The sequence below is a fragment of the Podarcis tiliguerta genome (genome assembly GCF_965153285.1).
Source record: "Podarcis tiliguerta genome assembly, chromosome: 7".
NCBI classification, from domain to species: Eukaryota; Metazoa; Chordata; class Lepidosauria; order Squamata; family Lacertidae; genus Podarcis; species Podarcis tiliguerta.
Genome location: NC_139540.1, coordinates 43,076,038 through 43,099,373, shown reverse-complemented (window position 1 = coordinate 43,099,373; position 23,336 = coordinate 43,076,038). Strand labels below are relative to the sequence as shown.

The 23,336-nt window shown below is 42.8% G+C and overlaps 1 protein-coding gene across 4 annotated transcripts in view; it reads left to right on the top strand.

Annotated features, from left to right (window-relative positions):
- Positions 1 to 23,336, top strand: part of TAF4B (TATA-box binding protein associated factor 4b) — a 62,706-nt gene that overhangs the window by 32,957 nt on the left and 6,413 nt on the right. For all 4 annotated transcript variants that reach the window (XM_083451622.1, XM_083451621.1, XM_083451620.1 and 1 more), the window contains 6 exons: positions 549 to 654; positions 6,477 to 6,646; positions 9,528 to 9,658; positions 10,766 to 10,891; positions 12,990 to 13,046; positions 19,530 to 19,637. In XM_083451622.1, coding sequence (XP_083307748.1) covers positions 549 to 654; positions 6,477 to 6,646; positions 9,528 to 9,658; positions 10,766 to 10,891; positions 12,990 to 13,046; positions 19,530 to 19,637 — 698 coding nt within the window. The remainder of the gene's footprint in view (positions 1 to 548; positions 655 to 6,476; positions 6,647 to 9,527; positions 9,659 to 10,765; positions 10,892 to 12,989; positions 13,047 to 19,529; positions 19,638 to 23,336) is intronic.

Genomic DNA, 23,336 nt, shown 5'->3' with positions numbered 1-23,336 from the left:
AGAAGGTGGCCAGGAGTTTTGAGGAGGAGCAGCTTGCCCAGGCTTGTACCATTTACCCTAAGCTTTCTCATGATATCCTGAATACCAGAAGTGCATTTTCCCAGTGATAGATGCTACCTCTTGAATATTGGCACAGTACTATCCATTGACCCATCCACAACCTTTAAGAAAGATGGCTGGACCTTGCACAGCAAATGTATTAACTGTGCTAAAAGCAGTTATCTTGAAAATCACTTGGAGAGTTCTCTTAATTGCAAGAGGGAGCAGCTTTTGTTAAAGGCAACAGTTACAGATACCTTTGATGTTGGAATATTCTTGGCTGTAGCACAGTTGTCCAGGTGTCCATGTCCTGATAAAATAACTTGAGCAGATAATGTGTATGGGAACTGCATTTTGACCTTGAAGCAAATATGCAGCTTTCATTAAAAAAAACACAGAAAAAAATCCTGGACACAGTCTCTCCAGATATCTGTTCTTGGGTGCGCTGTGCGTTGAATGTCATTAAGGATTTTGCTTTCTGCTACGGATTGTTCGTCTTTTTTTTTCAGGTTCCATTGTGAAACAAATTACCCTGCCAGGAAACAAAATTCTGTCGCTTCAAGCATCTCCTGTTCAGAGAAATAAAATAAGGGAGAACGGAACAAAATCCTTCAGGTAAAAAATAAACAAAGTCGGAAGTTTGTGTACTATGCAAAAGCCTGGCTGGGAGGTGGGGTGTGGGGTGGGAAGCAAACAGCCACAGAGAATCGAGTGATGCCTAAATAAATATTTAAGATTTCTGATGGGAGTTTTTGCTTCCTTGGTTCTGATGTTTTAGTGCTAATGAAAGGAAAAGCCTAAAATTTGCCCTGCCAGCTGTTTCAGATATTTACATTCCAGAGCTTGATTGGGTTATATGCTCCTGAAGTCCAGGCTTTCATTTATCTAGCTGCTAATCCTAGTTCTTTTATTTTGAACTCCTTATCCTGTCTTCTAACTGTCCAACTCATTAAAGGAATTCGCACATTGCAAAATATCAGTATTACTACCTCACTGAAGGAAAATACAATTTAAGTCTGTGGGAACTAAAACTTCACACATTTTAAAGAGTTTTCTTTGGAATTGAGATTGCTTTATCCTAAGCAATATGAATAAAATGCTTGAACAAACGATACATTGTAAAGTATACGTGAGCGGATTTTAATTGCACGCTTAATATTCAAAAAAATATTAATGAAATTAGATAATTCAGTCAATTCTTGTTAGAACACTTAAAGAAGTAATTGTAATATAACATTATTCCATAAATTATGAACAAAGATTGTATTTCACTGATCCTTGATGAAAATAAGTCAGCTTCATTAATAACTCTACATACTATATTTTTCTTAGTTATTCTGTTGGGGTTTGAGATAGTCAATATACTATATTAGATTTAAGCTAATTCTAAGTCAGCAAACTCTATTCCTTTTAAGTAGCCCAGCAGCTTTTTTGTAGGGTTCAGAAGGGTATCATACCTGTTAGCTGAATCTTAGGGTTTAATACAGACTTGAGATTTATTAACACATTTCAATTGAAATCAGATGTGTCTAGTTGTCTGTGATTGTTGGAAAAGAAGCTGTATTTGTTTTCATCACCCTGAAAAATCATTTGAATGTGGCCAGTAACTGGAACGAAAATCCCTTTCAGATTTCTGTTGCATAGAAAGCTCAGAACACATTAGTGTAGTCCACTCTTGGGGCAAAAAGTCACTCCAGAAGATCTTGGCCCCTTCCTTTATTGGGCTCTAGCCTGTCCCCTTAAACTAGTGCTGTGCTACCTTTTGGTGTAATAGCACAAGGATTTAGTAGAAGTCTGTGCCATGCATAATATTTTTTGGGTTTGGGGAGGGAGGCAAGGAAGTCAGTGGCATCTTGTGCAGAAGGAGAACCTTTGGCTGTTCAGATGATGTTGGGACTACAACTCCTGCCATCCCTGACCATTAGCCATGCTGGCTGGGGCCGTAGAGCATAAGTATGGCATTCAGCTAAGTTTTAGACACTTCAATGCACATAAGGTAGGCCCTAAGACTCTGGCAATATCTGGTGGAGGGCCGTAGGTATAAGATGTGAGAGCAACTCTACTAATTTAGTGCTAGTATACTATGACAGGGATGCAGGTGGCGCTGTGGGTTAAACTGCAGAGCCTAGGACTTGCCAATCAGAAGGTCGGCGGTTTGAATCCCCGCAGTGGGGTGAGTTCCCATTACTTGGTCCCTGCTCCTGCTAACCTAGCATTTCAAAAGCACGTCAAAGTGCAAGTAGATAAATAGGTACCGCTCCAGCGGGAAGGTAAATGGTGTTTCCGTGTGCTGCTCTGGTTCGCCAGAAGCGGCTTAGTCATGCTGGCCACATGAGCCAGAAGCTGTACGCCGGCTCCCTCGACCAATAAAGCGAGATGAGCGCCGCAACCCCAGAGTCGGTCACAACTGGACCTAATGGTCAGGGGTCCCTTTACCTTTTATACTATGGCAAAAGACTGTAGCAAGGGAGCTTTTCCCCTCCAAATGTGGAAGGTTAGGGTAGCTGCATTAGCTGTAATGCAGGAAGTTTCTGTTCTCACTACTACTTCTAAGTTGTAGCATAAGGTCTGATATCCCAGCAGTTAGCAGCATCAAATGCTCTATTGAACTTCTACCATATAATTAAAACTGAAAGATAACTGTGATAATTCATGACTGTTAAGGAAGATTATTTCACTATCTCTGTCTGCAGATTCTAGCTGGAAGTTACACTACCTACAAGAGACTATGTACTTGGGGCTTGGGGGACTTAATGCTTTCCCCAAACTCTGATCTGTGGATCACATAGAGCTTCATTCACGTGGCACATAGGGTGTCTGTGGTTGAATGTGGAAGGTGGTGCATACATCACGTTAAATATTCATATTCATTTTAATTGTATTGCTATTTCTTGGTTTCATTTATTACATTGTGTTACAATTTGAATTCTACAGAATTCAAATTGTAACACAATAACATACAATATATGGGTAATAAAAATATGATCAAAATCATGCAGCACCTAGCACAGCGCATTAAAATCGCTACAACACACAGAAAAAAACATTAAGTTGGTCCACCAAGACCTGTTGCAATTTTCAGGTGGTCCATGGTGAACAGCATTTGGGAGCCATTGTTTTTGCAGCATCACGCTTCAGTAAAAAGAATGGCAATCTGAAATCCTTCATCCTAAAGCTGGAACAATCTTACTTTTGTCCAGATGTCTTAATTTAGCTTTTTACCTGTGTGAGAGCTTTCTTAAATATAAAGAAAGACAATGAACACAGATGAGTATGTAGCTGCTACCAACCTAATCCTAGATTAAATTTTAAATTGCTCCATGCAGATTTTGATTAGCAGCCTCTGGCTGGCATCTTACAGGCTTTAGCTCAAGCCTGTCCTTATTTTTAGAACAATTGTGTAATTAAAATAGTGAAAAGTGCAGGGCCAATATTTGAACAGCAGAGGGTGCTAAAGACTTGTTTGTCAAGTTTTTGTGTGTTTCTTCATTGAAAAGTTTACTAAATGAGATATACCATATTTTTCGCACCATAGGGCGCACCGGACCATAGGGCGCACCCAGTTTTTAGGGGGGGGAATCAAGAAAAAAAATATCCCCCCCCCCAGCACCAAAGAGCAGCGTACAGGCTGCGCACAACCTCTCCCTGCCGGAGGGGTTGCGTGCGGCTATGGAGGAAGCCAAGGCAGAGAGCAGGATGGATCCCGCTGAGTTTTGGCTTCCTCTTTAGCCCAGCGCAACCTCTCCTTGCCAGGAGACGCTGCGCAGGGCTAAAGAATCCATAGCCCCGTGCAGCCTCTCCTTGCCGGAGGGGTTGCGCGCAGCTATGGAGGAAGCCAAGGCTGTTTTGCCTTCCCATTTAGCCCCGTGCAGCTTCTCCCTCCCAGGAGAGGCTGCGTGGGGCTAAAGAATCCATAGCCCCGTGCAGCCTCTGCTTGCCGGAGGGGTTGCGCGCAGCTATGGAGGAAGCCAAGGCAGAGAGCGGGATGGCTTCCCCTTTAGCCCCGTGCAGCCTCTCCTTGCCTGGAGAGGCTGTGCAGGGCTTTCCTGGCTTTACTGGGAGGTGGGGGGATTCCCTCACCTCTCCCAAAAGCCCGCAGAAGCCACGCAACCCCCTTAAAGAGATCGTGGCTTCTCCTGGCTTTCCTGGGAAGTGGGGGAATTCCCCCACCTCCCGCAAAACCGGCAGAAGCCGAGCGCACTTTAAAAGGGCTGCACGGCTTCTCTTGGCTTTCCTGGGAGGTGGGGGAATTCCCTCACCTCTCGCAAAAGCCCGCTTTAGCCCCGCGCGCCTCTCCCGGCTGGAGAGGTGGCGCGCGGCTATAGAGACTCCTGCTATAGGCGCGCGTCACCTCTCCAGCCAGGAGAGGGTCGCGGGGGGCTGCTTTAGCCCCGCGCGCGCTCTCCCTGCTGGAGAGGTGATGCGCGGCTATAGAGACTCCTGCTATAGGCGCGCGTCACCTCTCCAGCCGGGAGAGGGTCGCGGGACTATAGCGCCTTCGCTCCATAGGACGCACACACATTTCCCCTTCATTTTTGAAGGGGAAAAAGTGCGTCCCATAGAGCGAAAAATACGGTACTAAATGAGAAAACCAGGAGGGACTTGCTTCAATTGGAAAGTTTGATTAGATCAGTGTACTCCACACTTAAAGGCATAGTTATGAGCCAAACTAATAAAATGCTTAAGTAGAGAAGCAACTTCTGTAATTGACAAAATAAATGTCCCAATATTAATGGTTTCTGTGGATAATCCATAACTACCACAGGAGGAAATATTATTGATGTTGGCAGTCAGTCTGATCCTGGGGATTCGGTCCCAAGCATACCTGCTTGCTAGGTCCTAGTGAAAAGATCAATTCATGCCACCCCCTAATCTTGAGCATGTTACTCAGCTGACCCTTAAGTGCATTTTTAATACCATGTTCACTAAAATATGAACAAATGGGTTCAAGACCAATCCCAACAAAATCCCACTTTTTTTCCCCAATACTTGTAACTCTTTTTTTACTTGCTGAAAGTATTTTTCCTTGTGGTATCATATCAAATGCTCTACTAGAATGAACTATAATGGCCCCAGCTTGCTTATCAAGTTCTCTTTAAATATTAGGTTAATTGGACAATTGAACTCATGTTGAAATATACCTTTGTTACTCATTTTGTTGTTGTAGTAAAGTTCTTTTAACCATTACATAGACAAGTTCAAGTCCTTGTTTCTCCTTCATTTCTTTGATAACCTTAATTTTTAAACGAAAAGATTGAGTACTTTTCTGACTTGACTGTGCTTATTTTTCTATGCGATCTTGCTCTTGGCAAGCTTAAAGTATTGGGCCTACCTTGAAGGAGCCGGTGCTGTGTCCACTGCTATATATATAAAAAAGCTCGCCCTGGATTCCCTAGTCTGTGGTAGTCATTGTCTGGTTGTGGCAGAGCAGCTGCAGGCATTATTGGATACAACTGATAGTCTGATCCCATTTTAGTCTGGTTTCAGACCTGATGTTGGGATGAAATCAACCTTGGTCTCCCTGAAGGGAGAGCAACAAGCAGAGTGCAACCTTTGTGCTTTTGCTTGATTTCTCTGTGGCTTTTGATACCATCAACCATGGACCTGAACCGGCTGTGTGACATAGGTGTCAGGAACATTGTTTTATGCCGGTTCATACTACCTGCAGCATCAGTTCCAAAGAGTGGTATGGGGGGGGGGATGTTCATCAGGCCCGTGACATTTGTTATGAGGTGCTGCAGGGAACTCTCTTGTTCCCCAGTGCTATTTAACATCTATATGAACCCATTGGAAGCAGTCATCGGGGGATATGGAGCCATGTGTTATCAGTATGCTGATGGCACACAGCTCTGTTTCTCCACAATATCTAATTAAGAGCGGCTGTGTGTGGCTGCAGTTGTGGGCTGTATGGGGGGGGGGGGCAACAAACTGAGTTTAAGCCCTAGCAAAAGAGCGTTTTTGTGGGCAAGTGGTTCTCATGTCCAGGCAATAAATCAGTTACCTGTTCTAAATGGGGTTGAACTTCAGTGCTGCAAATTGCCATTTTCCCAAGAGTTTTCCCTCTGCGGAATTTTGAATTCTTTACAAGGACGTTCCCACTTGCTTCTCTGATCCTAATCTCCCTACCCACAAAGTCTCTTCAGTTGTTGTTGTTTTTAATGGCTCACTCAGCCCTCAAACTTCTAATCATGGTCAGTGACGACTTTCTCAGGAGCCTTCACTTTCCCGCTTATGTCATGTGTAGAAAACGATGCCAAAGTTGCCAAGTTTACCTAAACATTGAACTTGCAATGCTAAATTCTAGCTAGTGCAGATCAAAGAAATAAAGCAGCCTGGTTAGTGACAGGACCTACAGCCATGTTGGTAAGCACAGTATTTAATAGAACAGTTTGCCTTTATAACCAAATACAAAATATAATAGAAATTTTTGCTTGTAGAGATGAAGATGACATCAACGATGTGACTTCTATGGCTGGGGTCAACTTGAGTGAAGAGAGTGCATGCATATTCGGTTCGAAATCTCAAGCAATCGGCGCAATTATCCGGTCTTGTCCAGAAGAACTCTTCCTTTCATCAGATGCACTGCAGAAGAAGATCCTAGAAATGGGTGAGAAAATTGGGGCGGGGGTGGGATACTTCAGAATGCAAAACAGGCTGCATAAATCTTAACTTTGACACCACCTCTTTCCTGAATGTACTGGCGTTGCTCTGTAATGAGTTACGGAACTTGTATTTCAGCAGCCAAATTTTAAAATAGCAAATTAGCTTGGATCGCAGGAGCACTGAAAGTGAGATTATGAAGCAATATTAATCTTAAAAATGGGAAACTATAGATTTTGGCCAGTGCTTTGCAGTCTTTACTACTCAGTGCTAACGTCTGTTTGGTTAACACATGCAGTCAAAGACTTCAACCCGTGCCCAAGCAAGAAACATGGGAATTGGGTGGATGACCTGTTCTTGCAAGGGCTTCATTCACCCTGCAGGAACAGGTTTGCAGCCTGGGAGTACCTATAGATTCCAGCCTGTCACTGCATCCCCAAGTGCAGTCTGTGTGGCTAGGAGTGTTTTTGCTCATCTTTGGTTTGTTCACCAGCTATGGCTGTTTACGGACTGGGATAGCCTGGCTACAGCTGTCCATGCTCTGTTGACCTCCCATCTTGACTATAGCAATGTGCTTTCTGTGGGACTGCCCTTGAAGACTGTCTGGAAGTTGCCACTGGTGCAGAATGCAGCTGCTAGTTCAGTGAGGCAACACAATGTGACTGTCATCAGTCCTGAAAGCGCTGTGCAGGTTGCCAATGACCTACTGGACTCTGTTTAGCGTGTTAATACCAGCATACACAGCCCTATGTGGCTCGGGCCGCAAGCCATCTTGGACCTATAATCAACAGGGGAGACCTGATATTTATTGCTGACGGGGCTTTCTAGGTAGTGTTTTCCAATTTGTGAAATCCCTTTACTGATGAGATTTTTTTTACTGATGTTTGAGGGTTTTGTTCTATTTCTGAGCAGGCCAGCAATACATCTTTGAAGCAGTAGATTAGAGACATGTTCCATGAGCCATTGTGCTGGTACATAGGCTTCTGGGGCCATTTGACCAAGCAGCTATGAGAAGGATAGTGCCCAACTCATCAGCCAGACAGCAAAGAGGTCCAACAGCAGTGCTTAAGGCAAATTCCACTATTGGTACAATTAAATAGGAGGGGATGTTCTAGGGTTGTCTTCCCCTTAAACATCTTTTTGGGTGTGCGTACCTTTCCCCTATGGTTGAGGTGGGGGTAGAAGGTGCAGGTGTGTCTTGGCCACAGGTTGCTCCTGGAAAGGGGTTACCAGTATGTCATGTGAAAGTCTGTTCCAAAACCACCTTGACTTTGATCCCCAGCTTTTCTCCCCTGCCCCAAAATGGTCTCAGCCAGAGGAAGGAGAATGGCAGAAGCATATGGCCACAAACTGAAGTTAGGTGGCTAGGTCCTACAAAGCCTAAATCATCTAGCTGCAAGTGTTTCAGATATAGAGCACAGATGCTGTTTAGTAACAGGGACTCTGCATGCAAAACCCAAAGAGTTAAACATTAGAAGTGTGAATTTAATACTGTACAAGTAGCATTTTTCATTGTCCTTCATGGATGAAACTTGGGCACACACCTTGGTTTAAAATTTAGCATGGCCACCAGGGGCCAAACAGAATTGCTTTGGAGGCTGCATTTGGCCCAAGGGTTGCAAATCTGCCATCTCTGCTCTAAACAAATCCTAGTTTTCTTTGTTTTCCCAAATCTCAACATCTTAATTTCCGCAAATGTTTGCAAGCTACCAACAGTGAAGCTGCTTTGCATATAAGTGTAAAGTGCAGCCTAAACCAAATGTTGGAATATGCTTTCTGCCCATAAACAACTTAATGTAAAAGGTGACCATTTTAATATTAAAACAGTAGCTTGTCTTACTCTCTGCCGAGGTTCGTGATAGCAGCCAGCAACCCCTTGCACACCTATTTTGAGGGTACATTTTATTCTTGGCATGAAATATGCCTTTTCTGCATTAGTATACTTGTTGTTTTAAGTTCTCAAATCTCTGAAGGGGAGAGAGTGCAGGTTCAGGAAAATGCCTTTGGGTCTGCATTTAATAGTAATTTTGCTTCCATGGCACTGAATTGCCTGGGCAGCTGCTACACCTTACGAAGCCTGTGCTGAAAGCAGGGTCTGTTGTCAACCAGAGGAAGCCTTCATTAGTTACATGCGCTACTGCAGAGCACTGCAGAGAAGATGCTTAGCCTTAGTGTAGGGTTCAAGCAGCTTTCCTTAAAGCAGTCTGCCTCTGTGCCATTGCTCTGAAAATATTAGGGGGAGTGAAGGGATGCAGAACGAGAGAGAAGCAGAGCTCACCCAGGCAAGCTGCAGTTATGGGTGAAGAGGAAAGGGGGCCGCTTTAAGGCCCTATTGGACTTCGCTGTTTTCCAAGCTGTTGCCTTGAGACGCTGGGTCAAGCTGCCATATGCTGTTGGCTGGACTGGAGTATGAAAAAGGCCCAGTATGTTGCGAAAAGCTTCTCAGTTCATTAACATGTCAAGATTTAACAAGCACTGTGTCAAAACAGGGCAAAACGTAACTGTGCGTGTGGTTTTGTGTTTTTTTTTTAATTACTGAAATTAACCAAATATGGCACTAATTTCTACAGCTACTACTACTTCCCTTCTCCCAACCACAAGGCTTGATTTCTGTATTCTTATTAATTTTGTCCTATAAATGACCTTGCAAGGAAAGTGATTCTAGGGGCTAAGTGAAACAATGTCTATTTTCTGAAGCTGTAGGCTAGGTTTTATTAATGTAATGTCTAAGATCTTTGAAGTTGTGGCTTTACCAGGAAAATCACAATCTCCCAAACCTTTATTCATAATGGGTATGACTTCCAGGGGGAACAGAATGCCTGCTGTGCTAATTATTTCAATTATCAGCCAGTACTAAAACACGTAATGGATTTTCTCTGCCTCCACAGGTAAAAGCCATGACATTACGGAAGTTAATTCAGATGTTCTGAACTTGATCTCCCATGCTACACAAGAGAGATTAAGAGGGCTTCTGGAGAAACTAACTGTAATTGCTCAGCATCGTACGATGACCTGTAAGGTAAAGGAAATAATCATTAAGCTTCTTGGTCTCCTAACAGTCTTGTTCCAGTCGGTGGTTTTTAAAAAATTAAAAATTAAAAAAGTAATTGTATTGGCATCCTATATCTAAAATCTGCCTTAAAGTATGCTTCCTCATGGATGCAGGAGGTTCTAGGCTATTAGGTTGTAAGAATAAAATGCAGTCATGGAAATGGAAATAACCAGAAGAAAGCTACCACATACCAATTCCACCTACTGGTTCATTTAGTCCAGTGTATGTCCGCTTTAGATCAAGAAGATCCCAAGGTTGGCGGTTCGAATCCCCGCAACGGGGTGAACTCCCGTTGCTCTGTCCCTGCTCCTGCCAACCTAGCAGTTTGAAAGCACGTCAAAATGCAAGTCGATAAGTAGATACCGCTCCGGTGGGAAGGTAAATGGCATTTCCGTGTGCTGCGCTGGTTCGGCAGAAGCGGCTTAGTCATGCTGGCCACATGACCCAGAAGCTGTACACCGGCTCCCTCGGCCAGTAAAGTGAGATGAGTGCCGCAACCCCAGAGTTGGTCACGACTGGACTTAATGGTCAGGGGTCCCTTTACCTTTATGTCTGCTTTAACGGGCAGCAGTTCCAGGCTTCTTTCTTAACTAGAGTTTCCAAAGATTCCTCCTGGGACTGTCTACAAACCCAAGCATGCACGCCTGTCACTGAGGTACACCATGCTTCCAATTATATGCCCCCATCCTTCCCTGCCTTCAGGCATCAATTTAGTTCAGAGCCGGGCCTGTTTTCTGATCTTGGAAGCTTGAAACTGGACATAGGCAAAAATGGTTGTTGTTTTTTGTGGAGGGGAGGGCTGGTTTTAATAGCTAGTATAGATAAGCTAACTGAAAATCTGGAAACGCTTTGGAGGAAAGCAGCTCTTAATGGAATTTAAATTTAATAAATAATAAAATAAAAAAGCGGATGCAATCTTGGTAATAAGCAAATGTGCATTGAATTTCTTTTAAATTTGTCTGTTATGTTAATGCAAGCTGACTTGCTTTTAACAACTAGGGTGGGGGCCAGTGGTCCATGTTGTATTTTAAAACAACCATACATTCTCTCCTCCCCCCCCCCCCCGCTTTTTAGGGGAATGACAAGTACACAATAACTAGTGATACAAGGGCCCAGCTTCGGTTTCTTGAGCAGTTGGACCAGATCGAGAAGCAGAGGAAGGATGAAGAAGAGAGAGAGGTGTTGCTGCGGGCAGCCAAGGTGAGAGAACTGTTATTTGCAGAAGACTTACGGCAGCTAAATATTCCTAGACCTAGCTGCTGCCAGTTTGCTGCAGCTGAAAGAACTATACAAGCACATCCATGTAGGAGATGGGTATTTTACAGTAATTGGGTACCTTGAGAAGTTGGACCTCGGAGAAGGGATTCATAGGGGTTCTCATGGACTCTGTGGATCCCAAGGTTTACCAAAAAGGTTCGAACTCTGGCAAAGTTTTTCCGCAACAGTGGACTACTACTCTCCAGCTTTCCAATATTTTCTATAATAATAATTTTTATTGTATTATATTTATGCCCCGCCTATCTGGCTGGGTTTCCCCGCCACTCTGGGTGGCTCCCAACAGAATATTAAAAACACGATCAAACTTCAAACATTAAAAACTTCCCTAAACAGGGCTGCTGAGTCTAAACCTGTTGTAATCTATGGACACTTCTTGCATTTGTGTGTTTTTTGTATGGTGCCAGTGGGCCCCCTTGACACTTGAAATGCGTAGGAAAGATATCCCATAGAAAAAAATAAGATGGATGTTAAAAGCAAATAGGAAAACGTCATACACTTTGGTTATATTACTATTTATCACTATTTCAAAGTTGTTGGTAATAAGCCTATGTCTGGGCTGTATGACTCTAGACCATTTACTGAATGCTGCTCTTGCTAAAAACAGATATAAGACAGAGCCAAACACTCAAAAATTAGAATTAGATGGTGGGGAGTTTGTAGCCTGTCCTTCTATTATTATTTTTTGTTGCTTCATGTTGAAGACAAAAATGGATGAGCAGCAGCTAGAGGACACTTCTGCTTCCATTTCTTAAACCACTTCAGTCATCTCCCACCAGATTTCTGAGTTTTTGGCAGCTGGTACCTCTTGCCAGAGACCTCCATATTGCATGTTCATGGGTCTGTGCAGAATGCAGTAGCCAAGCATAGAAGTGCAGGAAGTTATCTCTTTATATAGTGTTCAATGTGTCTAACTTGGGTCTGATGAAGATGTAACTCTAGCCCCCTGCAAACTACTGGGCAGGGGACTGTATCTTGGGACAGGTGAATTCTAGCTATGATTTGCAAGGATTGGCAACCTTCCTGGAACCACAGGTCAATGGTGCAACAAATATGAATTTTACCTTTGTACAGTAGGGCAGTTCTCTCTCTCACACACACCCCTTTCCCTATCCTCTGACAAAGCAAGCAGAGTTCAAGGACAGATTCCAGCCAGGCAAAAACTCTCAAGAAGAAGGTGTGAAGTAGGGCTGGTGAGCAGCGTGGCCTGGGGAAATGGGTGTTTCCTGGACAGAGTTTTGAGGGCCAGATAGAGGACTGAAGAGGCCACCTTTGGGCTCCCCCAGGCCTGAGGTTCCCCATACATGCCTTAGAATTAACTTAAAGGGTACATTCCTATTATCCAACATTAGATTTCAGGGGCTGACTGAGCTTTGTGTGGCCTTCAGCAAGTTGCTTATGCACTGAGCTAGGAGCTTCAAGGTTACACCAATTTGCTAATGGACCTAGAAGTCTTTCCTTCTCCTACCGGATGAGCCACTGGTAGCTGCCTGGGACCTATTAAATGTAACCTATTATAACTCTTGCAAATGACCTATTTTAAAATGGCCCAATATAGGAACTGAAAAAATAGGCTCCTTAAGGAGGTCTTCTGCATGCCCATCAAATATGGTGCCGGATCTTTTTGTCTCCCTCCTTGCTGCTTTTCTCATTTTCCCAAGTGTCTGTTGCTGACATGAACATCATCACGCCTAGGCTGGACCTGACTGACAATGTTAGCATCATTTTTAGTTCAAGCTTCCTCTGGGCTAGAATGGAGGCAGCAGTCCCTGATGAAGAGAGGGGTTTTGTGTGTGTGTGTGTGTGTGTGTGAGAGAGAGAGAGAGAGAGAGAGAGAGAGAGAGCCAACCTGGCTTGAGGCATTCATTCCCTGCAGCTAAGATTTCCAATCAGAAGAGAAAATTGTAACTTATTAAATATTTAAAGATAATGTTGTGTTTGGGTGCTAGTAATTTCTATTAAACGTCTTTCTTTTTCTTCCTCTCCCTCCCCCCTTCTTTTCCTTTCCTTCCCTTTTTGATAGAGCCGTACCAATAAAGAAGATCCGGAGCAGCTGCGATTAAAGCAGAAAGCAAAAGAGGTATGACTTTTTCAAGTCCCCACGCTTTGCCTTTGTATTCTGAGGGAAGGTTGGCAGCCCTCCTCTCCTGGCAATTAGGTCAGGGTTTATTTTGCTGTTGCATACCATTTGCAGAGGCCTTGGGGAAGGACAGGAACTGCTACAGGCAAGGGCAGCACTTCAAATGAGGTCAATGAATTATGAGCTCTTAACATTTTATTTTCATAGTTTACAAAGAACTATTTCTAGACAGGCCTAAACTATACAGCAGTGCGTTTGGTAGGAATATAATGTGGGATTAGGGGGGGAAAAAGACACTTTGAGATTTAGCATCTGGGACCGTACAATAGGCTACATTTTTCCAGGGTAATTGTTCGTTTTGTAAATCTGATACTGCTTATAATTCTTTGGCTGGGAGGCGGTACTGGGATTTAGTTTTAAATGGAAAACGCCTCTGGCTTTTAATTTTCTGGGCCCAGCAGTTTTCTGTTCTGGAATGGAGCCCTTGTTTCACGCAGTTCATGTTTAGCTGCAGGGGTTTTAGTTTATAGCTTAGACTGGTTAAGCTTTTACTCCCAGAGGCCTCTGCATAGCAACTGCAGAAATCAACAAATAAGTTCATTTATGTCTGCTGCAGCCTCCTCTCAGTAGCTGACTTTTTACATTTCCCAATATCCATTTCCTGACTTTTCTAGCCGGAGAGAAAAAAGCTCCACTAATTGGAGCTTATTTTAATTGAGCCTTAATATTGGATCTCACTGGAGTTGCCCCCAGAGCTACTGGGAACAGAATTAAATGAAAATACCTAAGGTTGAAGACTGTGTGAGTGAGATTTTTTTTTTTACTTGACCTACAGATTCTTTTCCCCGCTGAATAAATCAAGCCTGTTCACATTTCTGATTAAGGATCTGACAGCAGACAATAATAAAGACAATTGAGGTGTGAGATGTGTGATACAGAGCTGAAGAAATTGGTTTCTATAGTTACTTGACTGATTCCATGCCATTTTTAAGGATCTCTGTGGTAAATGAGTGGTTTTGTTTTTTTCTGAGCAATCTTTTTCTTAACTGTGCCTCTTGAACTATCAAATTTGTTGTTGCTTAACATTGCTACGGTTGGCTTCTAAGTGCCAATAGTAGTAGCAGCAGCAGCAGGTTATTTATGAATGCTTTAAAGGGCCCTCGTTGTTTGGATTAATGTAGGAGGAGAGGCAGTACAAATGGCAATCCCGTGAAATGGTCTCGGCATCTATGCACCAGACTCCAACCAAAGTAAAGGAATGCCCACAGAATGCAAGGCGAGCATAAGTGAGGGAATTTGGGCCCTCTGCATCAGAAGGTTTCCTTAGGCGCTTTGAGAGGGATTGACGTTATACATCAAAATATGCATGTTACTTACAACTTACCACTGTTACTTGCCTAATGCTACTTCGTCTCTGCCCCTCTAAGTTTTGCTATCAAGACAGCAGTTCCCTATAAGATACTCTTAATGGATATTTACCTTTAGTTTTGCACTTTACTACCCTAAACCTTGTGGGGAGGAGTGACTTGAGAATGGTGCATCGCCCAGTTATGGAAACGTTTTGACTTCCTTATACATAACTCCCATTAGTCTTCAGTAGTGCTTTAGAGTGCAAAAGGTGAGCTGCCTGCCCCAAAGAGCTTACAATGCAAAATTCAGTACCGGGGGAGGAAATGGGAATAATAATTAAAGTAATATGCCGTTTCAGTTACGTATACTCATGCCCACACCAGAAGCACATTCAACCAGAGGAGTCACTCTGGTTCTTTTCAGGGTTGTATCTATCAGTATTTCATATGCACAACTCCATGGATAACAGTGCTTTGGTACTGTCATGCTGCCTTGCCATCATTTCCCCAGGTAGAAATGGAACTTGAGAGGTAACTTTCAAAGTTGATTTTGGGATGGGAATAACTAAAAGGGATTGCTTTCCAAGTTGAAACCATTCCTGATGATTACAAGTTTGACCTGTTGGTCAAAACAGCTCATCTTTGACCTTCTGGTATCTGTTCTCCTTTCCAATACCACCCTTCCTCTGGCTTTATGGTAAGCTTTAGATATTGCTTTCATTCTCAACTCTTACCTGTAGCCAGAGCATAAGATGTGGTGGTGGTGGTTTCAACAATCCTCACACTGTGAGTAGGTAAAATGTGGTTTAAGATAATGCTGGACAAAATTTCAAGATGCTGCAAGTTATTCTAAGTCATAATCATTCCTCATGGAGGCCACAGAGCAAGAGGCAAGGTGTTAACCTAATATCATGCAGTACCCAGGATGTAGTGCAGGGGTCAGCAATTTTTTCCCCACAGACTTTGTGGGGGGCCGGACTGTCCGCAGGCTGGATTTAGAAGGTGATTAGGCCGGCTCTGGCCCCCGGGCCTTAGTTTGCCTACCCATGATATGGTGTTTAAGTGTTGCTGGACCACTTGGGAAAAGTGGCCACAATATGTAAGGGGAAAGTTGCTTGGAAATTTCAGCACTTGCACCTGCCTTCAAAAGATGAAACTTCTCAAATGAGGGGATTAGTTAAAAGGAAGTTGAAGGGGTGGGTCAGGTGGGTCAGACCTCTTCAGGCAGCTTTGAAGTTTCTTTTAAATCACTGCAGTAGTACTACAGACTAGAATGGTGATGAACAAGTGCCAAGAGGATTCAAGCAGGCATAAATGCCAAGGTCAAGGAAGCTATAAATGGGAAGAAGGGTTCCTTAAAAAATAGAAGTCTTATCCAAATGAGGGGGGGGGGGATTCTCATAAATGAGCATAAACTGAAGCAAGCAAAGAAGTAATTTGAGAAGCTGATGGCTGAATACATTCTTTTTAAAAAATAAACCAGGAACAGGAAAAGCTGCTAAGCCAGTGTTTCCCAAACTTGGGTCTCCAGCTGTTTTTGGATTACAACTCCCATCACCCCTACCTAGCAGGACCAGTGGTTAGGGATGATGGGAACTGTAGTCCAAAAACAGCTGGAGACCCAAGTTTGGGAAGCACTGTGCTAGACAGTAAGTTGAACTTTTTGACAACAAAGGTCTAAAAGAGAGCAGGAAGATTGCAGAGTCCATACGTGAATATTATAGGCTGTAAAATAGTGTTTGGTTTTATTGCATTTTTCATCTTGTGTATTTGTTTGGGTTTTTTGTGTGTGTTTGTGTGTGGTGTTTTTTTTAAAGAGTGGTTGAGCTAGAAGGGACTTTGGAGATCTAGTCCAACCCCCTGCCTAAAAGCAGGACATACAGCATCCCTGATGGATGGATGCCCACTTTTGCTTAAGCACCTCCAGCAAAGGAGAGCCCACCAACTCCCAAGACAGTTTGTTCCACTGTTAGTGGGGAAGCTGTTGCTATTTGGAAGTTTCTCCTAATGCTTATCCAAAATCACCTTCCCTGCAATTTCCACCTATTATTTCTAGCACTGCTCTTCTGGAGCACCAGAGAACAAGTCTGCTCAATCTTCTGTGTGACAGGTCTTCATATAGTTCAGCCATGTACAACACGTCAATTGCGAGACCTCGGTGGACCGCGAGGTTGTTTCTGGTCAATCGCAGGGCCTTTCTCTGAGCAGCGCATGCGGGGAGATGGAGGGAGGCACGAGGGAGGTGGGGGGAGGTCTGTGTGATGCTGCTGGAAGAGGGGAGGTGGGTTTAGCCTGGGTTTCTCAATGGGGAAGGAGGCGGCTGCCAGAGACAGAGGGAGGCGCAAGGAGGAGCTGCTTGGGAAGGCTCCCTTTGATGGGGGCGGGGACAGAAGCAGCGAAGGAGAATCATGGAGCAAGGAAGGAAGCAACTCAGAAGGGAAAGAGTTAACACACAGAAAGAGAAGCTGGCTCCTCAGATCTGTGCAAACTAATATAAAAATATAGTTTGACTTTCCTCACTTGTTTAGTTACTTGTCCATCTAGTAACTATTTGGATCTGTCATAATGATATCCAAATATAGCTACTATATCTGTGAAATAAAGATCCATTTATTTATTTATTTAACTTAAATGACTTTGGAGGGTGGTAGATCACTGCCAGTTTTTGATACTTGTTGATAGATCGAAACCAACTTTAGGTTGGACGTGCCTGATATATTTGAAGGCCACTATCCTGTTTCTCCATTATACTCTCTTCAAGCTAAACATACTCAGTTCTTTGAACAGTTCTTTATGGACATGGTTTCCAAGCCTTTTGTCCTGGTTGCCTATTGGACACACTACAGGTTTTTTTCCAAAGGCCTCCTTAAACTGTGACACCCAGACTTAACACAGTTCTCTGTTTTGAGTAGGTATACATTTTCCAATAAAACCTTCCATCAGTCCATGAAAACCACATAGTAGCCTTTGTTCCTATAAACTTTCAGCTGCAGTTGTTCTTTTTGTGGGCTGTTTGCTGTCCCACATGAGAATGCACCAAGTCAGATTTGCACACCATGTAAAACTGCACAGTTCAAAATCGGGATTGAAAGTTCAAGTAGATGAGACAAGAGGGAAGTGCATACAAGCCTGAAACTTTCCATGCCTCATTCATGCCATGAGAGATTAGTTTCCCATTGCATCTGACCTGAACTAATGTCACTCGTTTTACATATCAGATGGCATGACAGGTGGTAATAGGTGCAACAGTCATTGGATAGTTTAGTTGCATTTGCATCTCCTGTTGGAAGGGCAACATGGAGAGGAATTCTGCTGGCTAAATTATGAACCTATGAGGGCTAAAGGTTTCAAACCAGCTTCCCTTGAATGTAAAATGGCACTTGAAGGCTGTTTGGGGCCTTCACTGCCCTCTGGAATGTATTATTTCTGTACCTATCAGGTGGATAATGCTTGCTCTGTACCACAGTGAAGTAGATAATGCTTTCTGTTTATTAAAGCACATTAAGTATTCAGAATGCCCTGGTGCATGGGCAAAATAAAACAATAGTTCAAGTGACCATCAACTGTCTAGCATCTGAAGAGTTTAAGTGCGTCAAAAGCAACAAGTCAATGTACTTCTTCCTAAACTAAAATACTTGCCCTTCCTACTTGTACTGAAATGTGGTGTGTGTGTGTGTGTGTGTGTGTGTGTGTGTGTGCAAGTTTTATGAAAGTGGAAAAATCCAATTTCTGTGAGATGGTAAGGAAATCTTTTCTTAAAACTGAACAGGAGAACAGAGCAGTTTCCCCTCTTAAAAATTGCTTCATGTGATTACAGCTATGCTGCAAATGCCATTTCACCATTGGGAAGGGCTTAAAAAAATGTGCCTCCACTTTATTTGTGCTTCAGGTCAGATTAACTAAAATGGTTATTGTGTCACCTAGAAACTCCTGACTGCTTCAAGACCAGACTTTTAAAAAACCTATATATTATTATTAAAAAGGCCAGCAGCAACAAAGACCATTTTACAATTTCTGCAACGTTTTCATAGCAATTTGATCTTTACACAGGTTTTTTAAAAAATCTTTGTACTTGTAGCAGATGGAAAAATCGAAGAAGGGAAAATGGGCTTGAAATGCTTTCTGGCTGGCTTCTGATCTCAAGACTTGTGCCTTCTGAGCAAATATATAGTAGTGCTGAGAAGTCTATAGAGTACTAGTCTTGAGACTTGGTGGGACATTGCTTCATCTGGTTTAGGGATAAGTAACACATCTATCCTGTGGTTCTCCAGATGTTTTGGATTCCCAGCTCCCATACTCCCTGGCAACTGGCCATGTTGGCCAGGGCTGATGGCAGTTGCAACAACATCGGGAGTGCATGTAGCTATCCCTGCTGTAAGCTGCTGTAGCTGAATTCATCCCTCAAGGGATGAATTTAGGGTGTAAAGGCATATGGGAGCTGGTTCACATAGCACAACTGTCTGTCTGCAACATGCAGTAAACTTATTTTTGTGAATTGGCCATGGCAGATTTAACAGGTTGGAACTTGATACCTCCTGTGCAATACTTCTCAGTAGAAGTGATTCATATATTTGCATCTTGTCACAGTGCAGAGTTCTCAAGTATCTTGCTTGTATGTATTTGTGATCTGGTGCTAAGAGATGTACGTGGTGGCTACCTGCGTTGCTCTAGCCATCTCAGCCTATTACAAATAGCAGTCAGAATGAGGTTTAGGTAAATATTCATAAATCAAAACTGCTTCCTGCAAGACGGAGGAAACATAAGCTAAAATAGTATTAATAGATTCTTTCAGAATAAATTGTATTTTTAATAAAGGAAATGGAGAATGGGATGCTTAATATTAAAGAGATTATTACATACTTTCTTAAATGGTAAATGTTCCACTGAAGTACATATTTTTTTCCGAAACAAATGTATAGTGACCTATAGAATGATGTCCCTAAATATGCTTCTTGTTGAACCTTTTTATTGCTATACAAATGGGATAACAAGCAAACAAGAACACACTCGGTTCATGAATTTCTAACTGTAGAAGACTGGCCAAGTCTAAGACTAACTGACTCAGGTTGAGCCGTGACTTTCAGGGTACTGCAGACCAACCTACTCATAACTTCCTCTTTTCTTCCTAAATTAGTTGCAGCAATTAGAACTTGCACAAATGCAGCAAATGGAGGCTAACTATGCAGCTCTGGCAGCCATTGGGCCAAGAAAAAAGAGGCCACTGGATTCATCCGGACTGGAGGTACGTGCAGTAACCCTTCTTGGTTTAGTATCTTCCAGCTGAACTGTGTTTTTGTTTTGTATATTGTTGGAATTTCACGCGACTTGATATTTATCAGTTTTAGCGGCAATGAAGCAGCCTCTTGGCATCCAGAAAAGTTCTGCATGGTTATGAGTTGTGTTCTGAAAAGGAATGGTGTTTTACTACTCCTGTAGTAGAACGTAGCAAGAGGACAAGGGTGGCTAGTGTCTTTTCCGTTGGCTGTGGTTGTGCAAATGTCATGGGCATCATTTGTATGATATCTAAGGCAAGCCTCAAGTCTTTCCCCACCTATCTTGGATGTCTCACAGCATTTCAGAATTCTCATCCTGAATCTCATCTCTCTCTCTCTCTTTTTCTCTCTCTCTCTATATAAGTTCCCGAATAATGAAAGAAAATCCATTTGCTCTTGTTATCCCACCTGCTTCTGCATGATGGTGAATGGAAAGTTCCTGGGTTTCCGTCAGTCGAGAACTCTTCTTCTGCCTAACTATTTTGGTTGCTGTTAAGTCTAGATATAAAACGAATATTTTTAAAAAGCTGGAATGATCATCTGAATACATTTCAAACCCCCCCCCCCACATTATAAAACTAGCCAGCTATTTCAACGAAATTTAAAAGTTCACTTGAAATACCTATTTGCCTTTGCTAACATGGCGTACTCCGATGAGGTTGGACTGGAGCACCCATCGCCTGCAAATGGAGGACACCCACATGGGATGTTTAAAACCAATGGCTGTTCCCTAACAATGTTGCCCAGAATTTTAAGGATGTTCAGGGGACAAGTGAGCTCTGGTATGATATTTTGCTTCTCAGGGCAAGAATGGTGGAATAAATTTTTGACTAGCCAACAAAAGTGAATCAGTCCACCAACAGGGATATTATCTTGCCTTTGAGCTTGGGTGTGTGCCTTGAAATTTTAATAAATTAGTGGCTATCTTCTTGCAGCCTGTAGAATGAGCTTTTATCTACCTTAATTACTGCTAAAAGATTTTAAATCATGAGCTTGGTATAACAACTTTCCCAGGTCCCTCCCTTAACCATTCGGCTTTCATTAGGTAAATCATGGTGTTTACTATTAAGTAGGTGAAGGCTACAGCAGAGCAAGGTAGTAATTATTCTTAGCTTTTACTTTTCTATAATTCTAGAGGATAATATAATGGCTGCCCCTTAGACATGTTCTTGCTGTCACTGATGCTGTTCCTACCTTATTAAACACTTGTGCTGTAACCCTACATAACACTAGATGAAAATGCCAGTGGCAATAGAGTTATACATCAGAACAATAGCATCCAACATTTTGTGCAACATAAAGGGAAGCACTCATTAAGGCATGCTATGCCTACACTTTGCATCTTTATAAGGGTGTCTATAAAATGTGTAGCAAGTCAGTTAATTCATTTGGTTTCTAAGCACCTACGAGTGATGCTCCAAACATAGCAGAGGTGGGGGACCTGTAGATGTTGATGGACCCCAACTCCCACCATCCTGGCCTTTGGTCACATTGGGAAGGACCTATGGGAGCTGGAGTCCAACAACATCTGGAGGCATGAAGGACCCCTATCCCTGCACTACAGAAATTAATCCAGGTTGGCCAGAGTTGACTTTCAACAGGGAGAAAGAACCAACTGCAGCTCACCCGCAAGTGTAGCTGTGAAGTGGGAACACAATGTTGTGTTAAGACTTAACAGTTTTAGGTGTATGAAGAATATATTTTGGTATTCAACTACAAAAAAAGCAACATGACCCAGGTTGAATATTTGAGTGTGATGGGGCCTGCTTTCTTGAATATAATTTTGCCAAGTAATTTGAGACAGGCCATAACTTTAATATCACTAGGTATGGGAGTGGGAGAATGTGGCCACCAATATTTGCCAGCCCATGCTGCAGAGGCTTAGATTTCTAACCATGAGAGGAAGAGTGGCATGTGTTGTAACATTTTACAGTACACAAATCTCTGGGAGCTTTAATCTTTTACATAGATGCTGGGACTTCCTGTGCAAATTCCTTTTTAGTTTGTCGGATATTAGAGTGCTAAAGGGTCCAGCCACTAAGCAGTTTGTTCCAACCAGTGTTGAAGTGTCCTGGTTCTTTGCTGGGGTTTAGAAATGGTGAGGTGCATTGTAAATGGATCTGAAGAGTTATGACTGTAAAGTAGTTTTTAAATCAAATAATCTCTGAGAAATCTTTTTTTTTATAGAAGCAGGATGCTTGCAGTATACGCATAACAAGGAAAGCAAAACATCCTGATGAGTAAACAGTGTTCTGTTCAGAGATGAAAGGATGGCCTTGAAATGGAAGAATATGGCTTGGGGGCCTGTACACACTAGGAATCACCAAAAGCATATTTTGAGAAAACATGTCTAATTTAAATATGTAGAACTATATCCATCGAGTGCAAAGATACTTATTTTCTAAAGCTGTAAAATGTCAAAGAGCTTAAGCAGTTTGACACACATCTGACCGTTTCCAGTTATTTATCTTTCTATAAGTGTTAAATAAAACTAGTGGTAATGCAGCAGAAGCATGCATTTAATTCATATATATATATACAGTTATATGGATAGCTAAAGCATCTTTTTTGTTGGGGGGGGGGAGTGAACTAGTTTATGTTGCTCATCCCCCTCCCAGCGTGCCAAGTGTTTTGGGTAGACATCTCCTGGGAAGGTTGCCATTATTACCTGAGGGCCAGGTCACTTTTTCCAGACTTCTCCTTGGCACTTTCCTGTGAAAGCAGTTAAACTCTGCCCAAGGAAGTCTTCCCATTCATTGCCACATATAGAACATTAGTTGGTGGTGACGTTCCAATCCCAGGGTTCCTATGAGTACCCTCTTCTGTGTTGATGCTGCCATTTTGACTGCATAACCCTGGACACTCTTCTCCTGAAGATTAGAGGTTTGAAGCAAGATTTACCTTTTGATTTGATTCTTCAAAAATCACATTTGCAGCACTGTGCCTATATGTTCATATCTATGTGAAATAGGGTTGATAGCTATCTCTTCGGTATCAGTGTGTGCACCATACTTGACACTATTGGTGCATTGGCAAAAACTATGGGGACAACCAGGTTGTTGCCATGATTGTGGAGCTAATGTTCTGTACTCCTTAACACAGGCACAGGGTAGCCAGAAAGAAACTTGTGTCTTCGTAACAGTTCAAGCCCCCTTAAGCGCTGACTCTCGTGGTTGTGGAATAATGCACAAATTGACTGACTTTCAGCTAATTGTGCAGAAAAATGTATATTCTAGAGCAGGGCTGTGGATCCTACTGCTGCCCCATCATTCTTGACCGTAGGGCATACTGGCTGGGCTGATAGGAATTATAGTCCAACAGCCTCTGGAGGATTGCAGATTCCTTACTCCTGGGTTCAGAAGCTTGTCAGCTTCCTTGACTTGCATGCTGACTGAGTCCCCTCAATTGTAAGTGCTTGGTGCGTCTTGGGACTCTCTGTAACTGAGACACAGTCTCATTGGAAGAGACTAGGAAGCAACAAATGTGTTGTATGTCACATCTGTCAGTGGATGGTGGAGTTTCAGTTTCATCTCTGAATTTCGTAGAAGGTTGTCAGTTTGGGCCACACTCACGACGTCAGATGTTTGCCTGTAAATTGGCTAAAATATTCTAGACTGCCATTTATAGGTTTAAGCAGTGCAGCTCACAGGCCCATAAAATGCCATTCC